The following is a 17,022-nucleotide window of genomic DNA, read 5'->3' as shown; positions in this document are numbered from 1 at the left end:
TTCCTCTGCATTGACTGGGTTATGTCAGGTGTAAACAGTTTTCCATCTGAGCAATGATCCTATAAGAAGGAAGCCATTTCTTTTTGATCATGAACATCGCCTTGCTGGGTAGTGTGCCTGCACTCTGATCCATGGTGGGATGTAGAGTTGAAGTCCACATGTCCTAAGAATGGGGAAGAGACTTAGTGGATTTGGATCCTGCTGGCCTCAGGGACAAGAGAGGGTGGTGGAGAAGGAACAAGTATTGAGTCCCTAATGCGTCGAACGCGGCACTGGATGCTTTCCATGATGGTAATTATAGCCACTGACCATTGAGTGCTTCTTGGCGCTAGTGCCTGTATCCCCCGCTTTTCAAAAGTTACATTATGACACTAGGTGCGAAGTCCTACCTTAGTACCTGTTTTTTCTAACCAAAAGAAATCTGCAGGGGGTTTTCATTTTTATGAAAATAAGGCAAAAAAAAAAAAAAAAAGCATTCAGCATTTGTTTTGCAGGGAGCCATTATAGAGGCTGTGTGCACCCCAAGTAGTGAGAGTGACCCCACCAGTCTCCTTCCCTGGGAACTACACTTAAGCATCAAGCCCCCAGAGCTTTGAACTGTATCTGGAAGCATTGGTGCTTTACCTCGATTTATTTTGTGCATGCGTTAGCAAGATGTGTCCTAAGGTTTCAGAAAAGCCTAAGAAAATGCTCAAAAATTTTTCCATATAAATTAATGGTGATTCCTAGACTTTAGGGAACTTGCCTAAACCCTTAACTGCTGATCTGCCCAGCTGGAACTCTGTTCTATTGGTATTAGAATGGCAGGTATTATATTGGTATTATAGAATGGCAGGTAATATTATGCTTCCAGAATTTATTATCATGGTTCCAATTTTCATTTGCCTTCTTGCATATTTGAGCCTGGTCTTGACAATACGGCTGTGAGGCTTGGGATTCACACTTCAGTGAGGCCACCTGAAGTCACGGGTCATTGGTCTGCTCACGGATCTCTTCTGTTCTTGTTGCCCTTTTCTTAGTTCAGACCCTTGTGACCTCTCACCTCGACTATTATAGAAGCTGCCTTCCTGGTGTCCGGTGTCTGAATGGGGCTGGCTGGTTATTGAGCACATTGGGACCTCAACCATGGGGGTGGCCAGGGAAGTCGTTAAGCAGCAGGACTGGGGATATTGACTGGGAATAGAGACACCCAGTGAGGGCATCCTGCTGCCCATAGCACTGTGGCCAAAGGTTATGGCAAGGTCATATAGGCAGGCCACCATTCCAAAAAAGGAGGTGCAGTGTGTCAGTGGGGGAAGCCCTGGGCAACAAATGGGCTTGGTGTCTTCGGTGGGCAGGGGAGAGATGAAGGAAGGGAGGGAGAGGAAGGAAGGAAGGAAGGATGGAAGGGAGGGAGGAAGGAAGGAAGGATGGAAGGGAGGGAGGAAGGAAGGAAGGAAGGGAGGGAGGGAGGGAGGGAGGGAGGAAGGGAGGAAGGAAGGAAGGAAGGAAGGAAGGAAGGAAGGAAGGAAGGAAGGAAGGAAGGGGCCTTTGTGGCTGGAGCTCAGAGAATGGGTGGAGGTAGAGGTTGTTTGAGATGACGCAGGAGGTCAGGCATGGCATTTTTAGCACATTAAGTATTTTAGGACTTTATCCTTAACTTCCTGGAAGCCAGTGATTCTGGGGAGAGTGATATGATTTGATTTGTCTCTGTCAAAGATCATTTGACTGCAGGGAAGCTGAAGGCAATGAGCCCAACTGGGAGACTGCTTTAACTGTCACAGTGAGAGGCTAGAGTGGTTTGGTATATAGCAACGGGAGTGGAGATGGAAAGAAATTCAGGTAGTCTGGAGAGGAAAGGAAAGTCCCAGCAGGACAAGAGCACCTGAAAAGCCATGGAGGTGAGGGAGGGGCCTGTTCCTGGAATATGCAAATTGTGTACAAGGTTGTTTATACCATACCTACACATAAAATTTGATAATCCTTTTTCAATTAATGTTATATAATCACTTTCCATATTGCTACACAGTCTTCATAACCATTGTTTTTTAAGATTGACTACCATTTAATAGCTCTATCATTGTCTAATTTTTGGGTAATTAATTGATTCCCACTTGGAGCTAATATAATTAACATGTCAGTAACTGTTCTAGGGACAGATTCCCAGGAGTCAGATTACTGGGAATCTAGGAGTTTTTTTTAAAAAGTTTTTTTAGATTGTCAAATTGCTTTCCAAAAGAGTTCTAAATTATAATTTCACCAGCACTGTAGGAGAGGACCATTTTCATGCTACCCTTGCCAGAATTGGGTGTAATAACATTAAAAATGATATTTAATAAGGTAAAAACAATACTCCAGAGTTAATACTTGAATTGTAATTAGCCTTTCCCCCCGATTAATAGTGAGCTTAAACATTTTTTTCATGTTCATTATCTAGATATATTTCCTCTTTGCTTACTCAGTTTCTTTTCCTGTTTATATACTGAGGGGTGAGGTCTTTTGGTTATTTATATTTTAAATGTAACTATTTACCATATTTCAACAACTTCTTTTCTATTTTTTAAAAACTGATTTTTTTACAAGTTTACTTTTTTCTTTCTTTTTTTTTTTTTTTTACAAATATAGATCTATTGTTGACTTTCTGTGATTTTTTATTGCTTCTAAGCTTATATTCTCCTTTTGGATGTTAGATACTCAGTTTCAATTCTTCCATTTTAGTTATTACCTTGTTTTTACATTTAGTTATTACCTTGTTTAGTTATTACCTTGTTTTTACCTAAGTTATTACCTTAATACACTCTGCCTATAATTGTGAAAGGGTAGGAAATGAGATAACTAAATAGTTTATTTTCAAATTGCTAACCAGTTACCCCAACATATTTTTTGGATTCCTTTCCATTCTCAAGTTATGATGCCTCCTACATCACGTATTAAAGTTATCTTATACTTAAATTATTATTCTATCGCAATGTCTCCCTGTCGTGACAACTTGAACATCACACTGGGTTTTAGTAGTTGGTATTATATGACTAAATGAGGTCGCCCTCATTATTCTTGTTTTAGAACTTTCTTTGCAATTTCTCCTCAATATTTGAAACATTTTGTCAAGTTCCAGTGCATATTTATTGACTTTGGATTTTTTTTTTTTTTAAGTATGCTCCATGCCCAGGGTGGAGCCCAACTCAGGGTTTGAACTCATGATCCTGAGATCAGTCCCTGAGCTGAGATCAAGAGTTGGATGCTAACTGAGCCACTCAGGCGCCCTTGGGCTTTTTTTTAAGTTTAAAAAAAAAAAAAATCTGGCTACAAGAGTAATACATATTTGTTTTAGAAAATTCGAAAAATGAAAAACAATTTCACTGTTTATTAAATCGCTTATGTACTACTCAGTTACATGCCATGCATTGCTCCAAGTGCTTACAAACAGTAACTAATTTTGTGTTTATAACCATCTAAGTAGAATAATTTTTTTCAAGTAGAAAAAAACCTAGTTTTATAGTAAAGGAAACTGATACTATGCCTGTTTTACAGATGAAGGCACTTGCCCCAAGTATCCAGGTGGTCAACAGAGCCAGGGTTTTAACCGGGGAAGTGTTGTTACAAGGGCCTGTGCTGAACACTTTGTGATGCTGGTGTATCTACTTACTGTCTTTTACGAAGTGGGATATCCATATACATACCTTGTGGGATCTTTTCACTTACAGATATGCCATGAACACTTATCTATACCATAAACCTTTCACAGTATTATTTTTTAATGACCATTTAATGTTTCTCATGTGCATGCGGAACAAAGCATTTAACAAATAACCCGTTTCAGAATAATTTGTTTCCCATTTTTCCCTGCAGTTAATACTGCTGAGATGTACATTAAAAAAAAAAAAAAGATTTTATTTATTTATTTGTTAGAGCGCTTGCACAAGCAGGGAGAGCAGCAGGCAGAGGGCGGGAGAGAAGCAGGCTCCCCACGGAGCAAGGAGCCAGATATGGGACTGGATCCCCCGCCCCTGGGATCATGACCTGAGCCAAAGGCAGATCCTTAACCAACCGAGCCACCCAGGGTCCCTGAGATGTACATTCTGGAAGCTTTTCACATGTCCACAATCTTTTTATTATAAATTCTAAAACTGGAAACGCTGGGCCTAATGTCCTATATATTTTAAAGGCTTTTGATACCCACTGCCAATCTTCTGGACAGGTGATTCCAATGTGTAGCTCTAGCCGCAATAAGGGACGTGGCTCCCCCTTTCCCCCATTAAGTCATTAGAAGAAACAAAATCTACCAATTTGGGATCGCCACATGGATTTGCACTGAAGAGTCCTCAATTCCACCATTCACTACCGACCACGGAGAAACGGCCCTTTTGCACGAGCAGGCGTTTGTGTAATTCACTGCAGCATTGTATGTAACACGGAAAAAGGAAAATGAGCCAAACGTTCCCTAAGCGGACAGTGGCTGAATTAGCCGACACCTCCACACTGCGAACCATCCTGCAAGTGTGACAGGGAAGGTAGGACTGGACTTTTCGCGCGGACGGCGGGACAGGAAGGTTCCCGCCGCCTCGTCGCCTGAGAGCGCGGCTGCTTTCGGCTGCTTTCGGGAGCTTCTACTTCGGGATCTGCTTTTCCGACGTGCTCCGCCCAGGGACTCTGCGGCAGGCGGTCGGTCTGGACGAGCGGCGGAGGCCCGGGTTCGCGCCCTGGCCAGGCCCGGAGTGGCAACCCGATGCTAGCCGAGGTGACGCCGGGGTCCGCACCAGCCCGACCCCCACGAGCCCGCCGCCCTCCCTGGAGCTTTCTCGTACGGGCGCCGGGAAGCCGGACTCTTCGCGGAGGGGGCCCTTGGGCGCGGAGGCACGTTTCCGGGGGCCTCGCTCTGCAGCGCACCCAGCGGAAGTGGCCGTGTTGTGACGGAAGGAGATGCTTTGTGGGAGCTGCCGGCGCTGGAAGAAACGTGGCCGGCAAAGATGATCCAAGCGATTCTGGTTTTCAACAACCACGGGAAGCCGCGGCTGGTCCGCTTCTACCAGCGTTTCGTGAGTGCGGTCCAGCTTCGTCACGTCCCTTCAGAGCGCCCACGCTCCCCCTTCCCTCCCTTCGGCCGCTCGGGCCGGCTGACCCCCTCGGGCTCCTGCACCGGGCGTGACCCCACACGCCTCACCCTCCTTGCGGGACCCGGGCCTCTGTCTGGCCGTCCGTCCCACCCCCGCGCTCCCTCACCTCTTCTTGGACCCGTGCATCTGTCTGCCATTTGGTGACAATTCCCCTTGGGTCTCAGGGCTCGCTAAATGACGATGGGGGTGTGCCCCACTGAACACGCGACTGATTGAAGTCCCTTTAATCTTGTCGGCCCTTAAGCGCGGCTGTCCGAGTAGGAAGACCTGTGCCAGCTTAGGAAAGTTGTTGCTTTGGCCAGAAGATCTGGAGAAGTGCTTTCTTGGGCTTATTTTGCTTTAGTGCTGGCTGGAACTGCCCGGGGACTGGATACCCTTCCTCCGTGGAGTTGAAGGAAGTCAGTTTAAAAGTGGGAAGTGGTGAGAAATTATAAATGCTGCCGCGTGAGGGCTCAATAAATGATAACGTAACTCCGAGTTTTCCCAAAGAACTCCTCTGGGAAAACACAAAACATCATTATTTGCCTCCTGCCCTCCAGCGTGTATTTTTTCGTGGCAGGGTTTCAAAATGTTCACTAATTGGTGAAACGAAGAGGGTAAAGAACCAGAAAACCCCTGTTCAGGCCTCTGCTCACCTTTTTTACCTTGTGTCTGTTGACCCTGTGTTTTTCCTCTTTTTTTTTTTTTTGTCACATAGATACGAACAAAATAATTTTACCTTTTTCATAGAATTTTTAAAGCCAGATTACATTTTATTAAATAATTATTTTGAGATCAAACTTAACATTCAATACAACCATTCAGTTTGTATTTGCATTTGTGTGTGTGAATTTTTCTGGTTTTTTTTTTTTTTTTTTTTAGGTGTTCCTGAGAAATCACATACATATAGTTCACCTATTTAAAGTATACAGTTCAGTGGTTTTGAGTACATTCACAAAGTTGTGGAACCATCCCCATGGTCAATTTGAGGACATTTCCATTTCCTCAGAAAGAAGCCCCTACCCATTAGGAATCATTCCCTATTTCCTCCTGACTCCCTCAGCCCTAGGCAACCACTAGTCTACTTTCCGTCTCTCTGAATTTGCCTATTCTGGACATTTCATATAAATGGCATTCAGTATGTGGTCTTTTATAACTGGCTTCTTTCACGTAATATGTTTTTAAGGTTAATCCAGCTTGTAGCGTGTATTAATTCTTCATTCCTCTTTATTGCCGAGTTATATTGCGTTGTATGGGTATACCACATTTCGATTGTCCCGTAGTTGGACATATGGCTCTTGTGGATAGTGCTGCTCTGAACGTTCATGTACAAGTTTTTATGTGCACATATGTTTTCATTTCTCTAGGTTTCATTTCTCTAGGAGTAGATATGCTGGGTCATATGGTAACTTTTTGGTGAACATTTTGAGGAATTGCCCAACTGTTTTCCAAAGTGGCTGCACTGTTTTATGTTCCCATCATAACGTATAGGAGTTTCAATTTCTCCACCTCCCTGTCAACATTTGTTACTATCTTTTTGATTAGAAACATTTTAATGGGTATAAAGTGAATTCTCATTATGGTTTTAATTTCCATTTCCCTAATGACTAAGGATGTTGAGCATCTTTGCATGTCCTGTTGGCCATTTGTAAGCCACCTTTGGAGAGCATAGGATTTTTATGAGAACCACATTAGCTCGTGAGTAAAAGTTACCTTGAAAACTGTAGAGAACTAAAAGATATGAGGGATTGTTCAAGTCATTGAGGTATGTAAGCAAGTGGTAGTTCACCTTTCTGTTGAAATTAGAAATTAGGGGTGCCTGGGTGGCTCACTCGGTTAAGCGCCTGCCTTTGGCTCAGGTCATGATCCCCAAGTCCCTGGATGGAGCCCCGCTCAGGCTCCCTGCTCAGCGGGGAGTCTGCTTCTCCTGCCCCTCAACTCGCTAGGTTGTGCATTCCGTCTCAAATAAATAAAATCTTTTTAAAAAGTTTTAAAAATTAAAAGAGAAATTAGTTAGCTTCACTGTTTCATTACTACTTCCCCTCTGACTGCTGTCACCTCCCCCAAGGTCAGATAAAAGGCTTTAGTTTGAAAGATGTTTTTATCAGGTTAAAAAAGTGCTGATACTTAGCCTGTTTTGTATTTCCAAGTACACAGAGTTAATCCTTTACTAAGGCATCCTGGCCCTGGCGTCAGTGAGCTTTGTGACTTTAAATGGAAACCAGGAAAATAGTGACTGATTGACTCAAACTTACAGTGACTAGTGATTAGCAGGTTTTTAAATTTTTTTATTAAGTTGGGTTTTTTTTAAAGGTTTTATTTATTTATTTGACAGAGAGAGCACGAGCACGAGCAGGGGGAAGGGCAGACAGAGGGAGAAGCAGGCTCCCTGATGAGGGAGCCTGACAAGGGGCTGGATCCCAGGACTTTAGGATCATAACCTGAGCTGAAAGCCAGAGTCAGAGGCTTAACTGACTGAGCCACTCAGGTGCCCCGCATCGTCCTTTTTTTTTTTCAACCATACTTATTATGAACCTCCTCTGTATAAACAGGAATCAGTGTGAGTTATCAAGAGGTATCATTACGGTTGAGCTTTCTTGTGTATGGTAGTGAGAAAAAGTATAACTGTTTAGAATTCTAATCAGTAAATAGAACTTTTTCTGTCAGTAATGCTTTGTTGGTGAGTAACAACCCAGCTTATATGTAATACCATATTACCAGTACAGAAGATGGAAAATTCAGTTTTTAAAAACATGATTACACAATTAAATCTTGACCTCCTTGAAGGGTTAGACCTATTGACAGTTGTTATTTACCTGGGTGTAGATATTTTCTAGGGGAAGGCAAAATATTCCTGGACTGGGCCTTCTAGTTAGTCTTTGACCTTTTATGAGAGTTTATCAGTTTTTAAGATTTTTTTGATTTAGGGGTGCCTAGGTGGCTCAGTCGGTTAAGTGTCTGCCTTCGGCTTGGGTCATGATCTCAGGGTCCTGGGATCAAGTCCTACATCAGGCTGCCCGCTCAGTGGTGAGTCTACTTCTCCCTCTGCCCCTCCCCCCAGCCAGTTCTCTCTCTCTCTTTCTCGAATAAATAAATAAAATCTTAAAAAAAGAGATGTTATTTATTTTAGAGAGAGCATCTCAAGCAGACTCTGCATCGAGCACAGAGTCTGTTGTGGGGTTCGATCTCATGACCCCGAAATCATGACCTGAGCTGTAACCAAGAGGCGTCCTGACTGCAACTGAGCCACCCAGGTGTCCTGCTCCTTTCCTTGGTTATTAACTATAAGGAAGTATGGGCTGACCTACCAAGACAGTAATGGTTAGTGACTTGATGTTACTAACCTAGCTTAGTTCCTATAACTGAGTCTTACCCATTTTCCATAGATTCCCCTTTTATTTTTCCTTTACTCATCACTTTTATTTTTTCTGGAAACTGGTACCAAATGTTCAGATCGTTCCCTGCTCGGAAGCACTTCTCTCCCTTTTCATCCCCATCCATGGAATGTAGTTTTTCAGACTGCCTTCCTCCCACCCCCCGATTCACTTTTACTTCTTTTATTCCGTAGCCAGAAGAAATTCAACAGCAGATTGTTCGAGAGACTTTCCATCTAGTTCTCAAGCGAGATGACAACATCTGTAACTTCTTGGAAGGTGGAAGGTAAATGATGGGCTTCAGTTTTCTACCCGTGTGTCTGCTATCAGGTGCCCTTCATCGCTGTTGCCTCTTCGGGTAGGATTCAAGTGTCAGGTGGGTACCTGGCTGTCCAGGAAGAGACCCAGTCCGTTTTGGAAGCTGTTGAATGGTTGTGCTTCAGCTATTACTCGTTTGGATGTCTGGTTGCTGGGAGGATGATAGAAGAAAAGGTGAGGTAAAGTGGTTTGGGGTACCTCTGCCAAACCTGGTTGCTGTTCCCCTGGTAGAAATGGCCTGCTGTTTGGCCCGTCCTCCCCCTTCTGTTGCACTTGTTCTCATTCTTTGGCATAGGGTTTCTCTTTGATGTGTTTCATTAAGATACAGCCATTTAAACGTTTCCCATCTTCCACAGTTTGATTGGTGGCTCTGACTACAAACTGATTTATCGGCACTATGCTACACTCTACTTTGTGTTTTGTGTGGATTCATCAGAGAGTGAACTTGGAATCTTGGACCTCATCCAGGTATGTGTAGTCAGCTAATGATGGCAGCCACTAAAGAGAATTTGTGCTGGATTTTTGAGTAACCATCCTGTAGATCTTTTTGTCAGTCTCTTTATTGATACGGGGAAGAGTTGCCAGATGTCTACCATAGGGTGCTGTAAGAAAGCTCCTAGCAACACGTAAAAACTCCAAGAGCTTTTGGACTCATTGGTTTCTACCCAGCCCTCTCACTGCCCTTGGTTTTCATATACAATTCTGTTACCAATTCCAATGGGTGTGCTTCCCCCTCCACCACCACCTAGCAATTAACTCAGTTCTCTGTGGGGAGTGACCAGGTGTCCCACAAATTTAACTCAGTTCTGACACTGTCTACCTGAAGATAGATACGAATCACAAGTCCAGGTTGGTGTCACCTGTGCTTCTTGCTGACAGGCTATGGATTAGAGGTTTCCAGGACTTCCTCCTTGGGTTTAATTTGCTAGAGTGGCTCACAGAACTCTCTAGAAGAACATGGTACTTACTTGATTACCAGCTTACTACAAAAGGATGTTACTCAGGAACAGCCGATGGAAGACATTTACAGGGCCAGGAATGGGGAAGTGGGGAAAGGGCTTCCGTGCCCTTTCCACTCAGGCCACTCTCCGAAGTCCACCATCCTGAAAGCTCTCCTCCAAACACTGTCCTTTTGGGATTTTTCTGGAGATCAGGGGTGGGACTGAAAGTTCCAGTCCTCTAATTGCATAGTTTGTTCCCCTCTCAACCAGCCCCCATCTTTAGGGGCCTTCTAAAAATCACCTTATTAACATAAACAGGACTCCTTTATCACTTAGGAAATTCCAAAATTCCTTTATCACTTAGAAGCTCTGTGCCAGAAATGAATGATGAATGATGAATGACTACCAAATATTTCCTTATTATAAGTTACAGTGTCATATCATGTCTTGAAATTTTTTTCAACCGTTAAACCAAATGACATTTAAGAATTCATACTTTTTATTTTCACTTATAATTCTAGCCTGAGACAAAGAAACTTGATGTTTAAGTTAGTCTGTGCAATCTTAACATAGGTAAACATGATTTTTTTTGGGATTTTTGAACATTAGAAATGGCTTACAGATTTACTTATTTATTTATTTATTTATTTATTTATTATTTTTTAAAGGATTTTATTTATCCATTTGAGAGAGAGTGAGAGAGAGAGAACACAAGCTGGGAGCAATGGTGGGGGGAAGTCAGAGGGAGAAGCAGACTCCCCACTGAGTTGGACCCCGACATGGGGCCCCACTCCAAGACTCTGGGCCCATGACCTGAGCTTCTGAAGGCAGATGCTTAACCGACTGAGCCACCCGGGTTCTTATAGATTCTTTTCATTGTCTTTATGGAAACTGAGATGTGTAGGGACCCTACGTTGGGAACCATTAATTTAGTATAATTCTATCATTTTAGAATTTTTTTTAAAGTAATTTCTGCATCCAACCTGGAGCTCAAACTCAGAATCCCGAGAGCAAGAGTTGCATCCTCTACCGAGTGAGCCAGCCAGGGGCCCCTAATTCTGTCATTTTATATGTGAAATTTTAGGTACGCTTCCTTTAAGGGACTTGAATAAGTTTCTTGAGTAGAAAGCACTGAAATAGGAGCTTACATTAAAACCTAATTAACAGTTATAGAAAACTCTCTAGCTACAAAAATACAAATTTTACATTTAGAAAATGATTTAAGATGATTAATTTAAAAACTCATACATTATATTCACATATTATACATAACAGTATAAATTATCTAAAAAAGATTATCTCTAAGATGATTTAAAAAGCTTTCTTATTGGGGCGCCTGGGTGGCACAGCGGTTAAGCATCTGCCTTTGGCTCAGGGCGTGATCCCGGCGTTATGGGATTGAGCCCCACATCAGGCTCCTCCGCTATGAGCCTGCTTCTTCCTCTCCCATTCCCCCTGCTTGTGTTCCCTCTCTCGCTGGCTGTCTCTATCTCTGTCGAATAAATAAATAAAATCTTTAAAAAAAAAAAAGTGTTTTCTCTTGTAATCAATGAAAAAGTAATTCTCTGTATATTTTTGAGTTTATTAAAAGTAACTTATTTTTTTCTAAAATATTATATTAAAATGTAAATAATCCATTTTACTTCCCCTTATTAAAGAAACCTTAATGTATAAGGTTTAGGGTAAAATCCAAACTCCCTGTCAGTCTGTAAGACGTGTCATGATCTGGCTCCTTTGAGCTGGTCGTATTCTCGCTCACCTTCAGGATACTCCAGCCATTTCCACCTTCTTCCTGTTCCTCAGACACAAGTACATTGTTGCCTCAGGGCCTTTGCCCTTGTTCAGTGCACTAGAATGCTTTTGCTCAAGTTCTTTTCCTCTTTAGGCTTCTTTATCATTCATGACTCAGCTCAAATGTTGATCCTCCAAGACTTTCATGAAGGCCTATCTGAAGTAACCCCCATCCCATCATCCTGCTGATTTCCTTCAGAGCACTTATGACAATAGAAAAGATCTTGTTTATATGCCTCGTTCTTCCCACACCCGGAACATAAGCCTGCCAAGAGCATGACTTGTTGACCGAGGCAGCCCCAGGGTAGAATGGTGTGTGCCTAGCACGTAGTAACCCCTCACTGAACATTGGTTGAATAAACATAATACATAGTGAGATTTAGTTCTTACTCATCATTCTGTTCCACTGAGTTGTGTTTCTCTTCCTGCATGAATTTCACACTGTTTGATTTATTGTTGTTAATATAGGTTCATATACTCTGTTGTAAGACCAGTTATTCCCCTTGGGTGCAGTTCTTTTTCAATGTATTTTCTGATTTTTATAACCATTGTTCAGCTGTATACATTCTTGAATAATTCGTAATGGTCCGAAAAGTCTCTGATGGACTTACACTTAGAAATGAATTAAAAACATTTCCTTCTATTTATTCATTTCTTCTTGCAGATCTTACGTTAAAGTTGTGGGTTTTTTTTTTTTCCAAAGACGTTCTTAATATTTTACGATTTATTCTGAAATTTTAAGTATTAAGCTTTTATTCATCATTATATTTGCAAATATTTCTTATAACTATACAACCTTCCCTTTAATTCTCAGTTTAATTTGTAAGTTCACTCTCCACTGAAACTCTCTACTTTATTTAATCCTCCTCTTCTTCACTAATCATGTTTGTCTTCCTGTCACTGTTGTTTCCAATTAAAAAATACGTGTATTATTAAACCTTTAGCACAAAGATTTATTTAAACCGTTTAACACAAGATTTATTTCAATATATGTTGAGATATGGAACTGAGTTACTTTTTCTCTGTATCATTACCCAGTTTCTCCGAATTATTCAGCCTCCCATCGTTTTGCTACCCCTAGTTTAAACCTAAATTTCTGTATAAATTTAGGCCTATTTCTGGAATTTTAAGGATATTGTTTTGGGTTTTTTAAATTATGCATGTAGAAAACGTATTTTAAAAAATCATATAAATAGTACATGAATATATTCTTTTTATAAAAAATTCAAATAGTAAGTGTATTAAGTGAAATGTAGAAGTCCTTCCGTTAGCATTCATTCCCTTCTCTGTCATACACCACTCTCCTTTCTAGAGGTAGCCACTGTTAACTCTTAATGCATGTATACACACGCGCGCGCACACGTCATGTGCATTTACTTTTTAAAATAAAAAGTCGTCAGGGGCGCCTGGGTGGCTCAGTCGTTAAGTGTCTGCCTTCAGCTCAGGTCATGATCCCAGCGTTCTGGGATCGAGCCCCACATCAGGCTCCCTGCTCAGCGGGAAGCCTGCTTCTCCTTCTCCCACGCCCCCTGCTTGTGTTCCCTCTTTCACTGCCTCTTTAAAAAAAAATAAAAAGTAGTCGCACTATAATACATAGTTGTGTAACTTGCTTTTTTATCACTTAATATTAAGTCTTGGAGCTTTTTCCATTTCATAGTATTCTTTTTAGTGGTGCATGATTTTATAATAATATAAATGATATGCTGTAAACTTCTATTCAATACTCAGCTTCTCGCAGTTTCCAGCAGCACTGCAGTGCTCCCCTGCACATACGTCCGTATGCTCGTGTGGTAGTTTCTTTAGGATAGATTCCTGACATTGGAATTGCTGCTTTGATGAAAAGATGTGTGCTTTTTAAATTGGTAGGTATTACCAGATTGTCTCCCCAAAAAGCCCTGTTTCCCCATAACTTCACCGACTTTCAATATTAAGAATATTTTCAAATGTTTGCCAATCTGATGGGTGAAAACAGAAATCCATTGTTGTCCCTAGCTTTCTTGAGTAGTGCAGCAGTTGCACGGCTCTCAGTGTTTACTGGTCATTTATATTTGAAAGTATCTGACCATAGCATTTGTCCACTTTTCTCACGGCCATTTGTTTTATTCATTTGTAAGTGTTGCATTTTTTTCTTAACATTTTGGGTATCAATTCTTTTTCTGTTGTTTTTATTGCAAATATTTTCTCCTAGTCCATTGGTCTTTTAACTTTAGGTAGTTACATCTGTTGATATTTTTCCTGATAGCTCCAAGCTATAAAAATGTTTTCTAGTATTGCAGTTCCTTTTTCTTTTGAGAAAACCATTTTTTAAAATTTCCTCATACGTATGTATATATACATATATATTAGACTTAGTAAACGATATTGACTGACACATAAAGATAACCCTTACTTGTTTTCCTTATTCTTCAGCTTCCTTTTTACATTTAAAAAGTTTTCCAGTATAATTCACATACAGTGTTAACGTTAGCTTCAGGTGTACGATATAGCAACTCGGCAGTTCTGTGCATTACTCAGTTTGTCACTCTAAGTGTACCCTTGATCCCCGTCACCTATTTTACCATCCCCCTCCCACCTCTCCTCTGGTAACAACCAGTTTATTCTCTGTATTTAAGAGTCTGGTTTTTTTTTTTGTTTGCTGCTTTTTTTGTTTGTTCATTTGTTCAGTTTCTTAAATTATATGTGAGTGAAATCATATAGTGTTTGTCCTTCTCCAGCTGACTTGTTTCACTTAGCATAATACTCTCTAGATCTATCCGTGTTGTTGGAAATGGTAAGATTTCATTCATTTTATGGCTGAGTAATATTCCGTGTGTGTGTGTGTGTGTGTATATACACACCCCCCACATCTTTATCCATTCATCTCATCTATGGACACCTTGGGTGCTTCCATACTGTGGCTATTGTAAATAATTCTGCAATAAACATAGGGCTGCATACACTTTTTTGAATTAGTGTTTTCATATTCTTCGGGTAAATACCCAGGAGTGGAATTACTGGATCATATGGTAATTCTATTCTTAATTTTTTTAGTAACGTACTGTTTTCTATAGTGACTGCACCAGTTTGCATTCCCACTAACAGTGCACAAGGGTTCCTTTCTCCACATCCTTGCCAACACTTGTTTTTTGTGTTTTTGACTCTAGCCATTCCGACAGGTATGAGGTGATATCTCCTTGTGATTTTGATTTGCATTTCCCTGATGGTGGGTGATGTTGAGCATCTATTCATGCGCCTGTTGGCCATCTGTATATTCTCCTTGGAGAAATGTGTATTCTGTCTTCTGCCCATTTTTTAAGTTGAATTATTATTTCTTTTTTTGGTGTTGAGTTGTATAAGTTCTTTATGTATTTTGGATACTAACTTCTTATTGGATATGTCATTTTCAAATAACTTCTCCCGTTCTGTAGGTTGCTTTTTACTTTGTTCATGTTTCTTTTGCCGTGCAGAAGCTTTTTATTGTAATGTAGTCCCAGTAGTTTATTTTTGCTTTTGTTTGACTTGCCTCAGTCAGGGGACCTTTCTAGAAAAATGATACTCTGGTCAGTGTCAGAGAGATTACTGCCTGTGCTATCTTCTAGGATTTTTATGGTTTCCAGTCTCACATTTAGGTGTTTAATCCATTTTGAGTTTATTTTTGTGTGTGGTATAAGAAAGTGGTCCAGTTTCATTCTTTAGCATGGAGCTGTCCAGTTTTCCCAACAGCATTTGTTGAAGAGACTGTCCCCCTCGCATATTCTTGCCTCCTTTGTCAGAGATTAATTGACCATATAATCATGGGTGGGCTTATTTCTGGGCTCTTTATTCTGTTCCATTGATCTATGTGTCTGTTTTTGTGCCGGTACCATACTGTTTTGATTACTATAGCTTTGTACTGTGTCTTGAAATCTGGGATTGTGATACTTCCTGTTCTGTTCTTTTTCAAGATTGCTTTGGCAATTCGGGGTTTTTTGTGGTTCCATAAAAATTTTAGAATTGTTTGTGTTCTAGTTCTGTGAAAATGCTGTTGGTGTTTTGATGGGGATTGCATTAAATGTGTGGATTGCTTTGGGTGGTATGGCCATTTTAACAGTATTTGTTCTGAGAAAACCACTTTTATCACCATCACCACCCAGTTTATCTGTGCTGGATTATGTAGCAAATGGCCAGAGCATCTAAAGAACATCTGTGTAACGTTTGTTTCATGTTTCAGGAGATGAAAATATCTGCAAAAAGTTAGTACAAAAGTAGGATGACACAGATAATCCACGTATGAAACTTTATCCCACTTGCAGCTTTTATATATTTGAAAAGTAGAATTCATGAAATAAAAAATTTGTCCTGTAAAGTTTAATGGAAGAAGATTTAGCCTGATTACAACACTAACACCAGTGTCACTGATCTGATTTTTATAAAAAATTATTTTCTCCCCAGCTTTATTGAGATATAAGCTTTATTGAGATATAATTGATGTATATAGTATTACATAAGTTTAAAGTGTGCAGTCTGTTGATTTGATACACTTATATATTGCAAAATGATTACCACCGAGTGTTAGCTAACACCTCTTATTGCGTCACATAATTACCATTTCTTTTTTTTGTAGTGAGAATCATATTTTTCAACAAATTAAAGTCAGTGTGATACCCACACAAGTGGAATGCTAGCCCTCTGGTGAACGAGGACCTGACATCAGAACAAGATGTCTTTAAAGTCCCAAACCTTAGAAGTGCGATCTTTTTCAAACTGAATCCATTCCTTGCATTATGTGTGACTTTATGATCTTGCCATTTCCCTACCTAGCATCTAGATTTCCAAACACGGTTGACCCCTGAACTGCACTAGGTCCACTTATACATGGATTTTTTTCAATAATTACAGTACTGTATGTGTATTTTCCTTATGATCTTAACATTTTTTTCTTTAGCTTACTTTATTGTAACAATACAGTATATAAAACATATAACATGCAAAATGTATGTTGATTGGTTGTCTATGTTATTGGTAAGGCTTCCAGCTATTAGTAATAGGCTATTAGTAGCTAAGTTTCAGGGGAGTCAAGTTATAAATGGATTTTTGATTATGTGGGAAGTGGGGGAGGGTCAGCACTTCTAACCCCCATGTTTTAGAGTCAGCCATACTTCTTCCTGTTGTTTAGTCTTGGAACTTCCTTCATCAGCTGAGCTATATCCATCTTCATCTTCTTTTGTAATATCACTTAATTTTCTAAATTTGACATTTTGGTTCTTGTTTTCAAAATTCAGTTTAATTCCATATTTTTTTTAAAGATTATTTATTTATTTATTTATTTGACAGAGAGAGACAGCCAGCGAGAGAGAGAACACAAGCAGGGGGAGTGGGAGAGGAAGAAGCAGGCTCCCAGTGGAGGAGCCTGACTTGGGGCTCGATCCCAGAACATCGGGACCACGCCCTGAGCCAAAGGCAGACGCTTAATGACTGAGCCACCCAGTCGCCCCTAATTCCATATTTAAGCAGGCTGGGATTTGTCCCCTTCTCCCTTCTTACTTGCCTTGCTGAAGCGCCTTCCTT

At 40.7% G+C, this 17,022-nt stretch overlaps 1 protein-coding gene across 3 annotated transcripts in view; it reads left to right on the top strand.

Annotated features, from left to right (window-relative positions):
* Window positions 1–3,973: 3,973 nt before the first annotated feature.
* Window positions 3,974–17,022, top strand: part of LOC103660187 (adaptor related protein complex 3 subunit sigma 2) — a 47,207-nt gene continuing 34,158 nt past the window's right edge. The window contains exons 1-4 of one of the 3 annotated variants that reach the window (XM_040642799.1): window positions 3,974–5,015; window positions 8,645–8,732; window positions 9,121–9,232; window positions 11,591–12,948. In XM_040642799.1, the coding sequence (XP_040498733.1) occupies window positions 4,706–5,015; window positions 8,645–8,732; window positions 9,121–9,232; window positions 11,591–11,626 (546 nt within the window). In that variant the 5' untranslated portion in view covers window positions 3,974–4,705 and the 3' untranslated portion in view covers window positions 11,627–12,948. Of the gene's footprint in view, window positions 5,016–8,640; window positions 8,733–9,120; window positions 9,233–11,590; window positions 12,949–17,022 lie in introns of those variants that run through there. The other 2 variants (XM_040642798.1, XM_008687784.2) reach the window with 2 other exon arrangements.

This window comes from Ursus maritimus, unplaced genomic scaffold, assembly GCF_017311325.1.
Source record: "Ursus maritimus isolate PB19 unplaced genomic scaffold, ASM1731132v1 scaffold_27, whole genome shotgun sequence".
NCBI lineage: Eukaryota > Metazoa > Chordata > Mammalia > Carnivora > Ursidae > Ursus > Ursus maritimus.
This window is presented reverse-complemented; position numbering and strand designations above follow the sequence as displayed.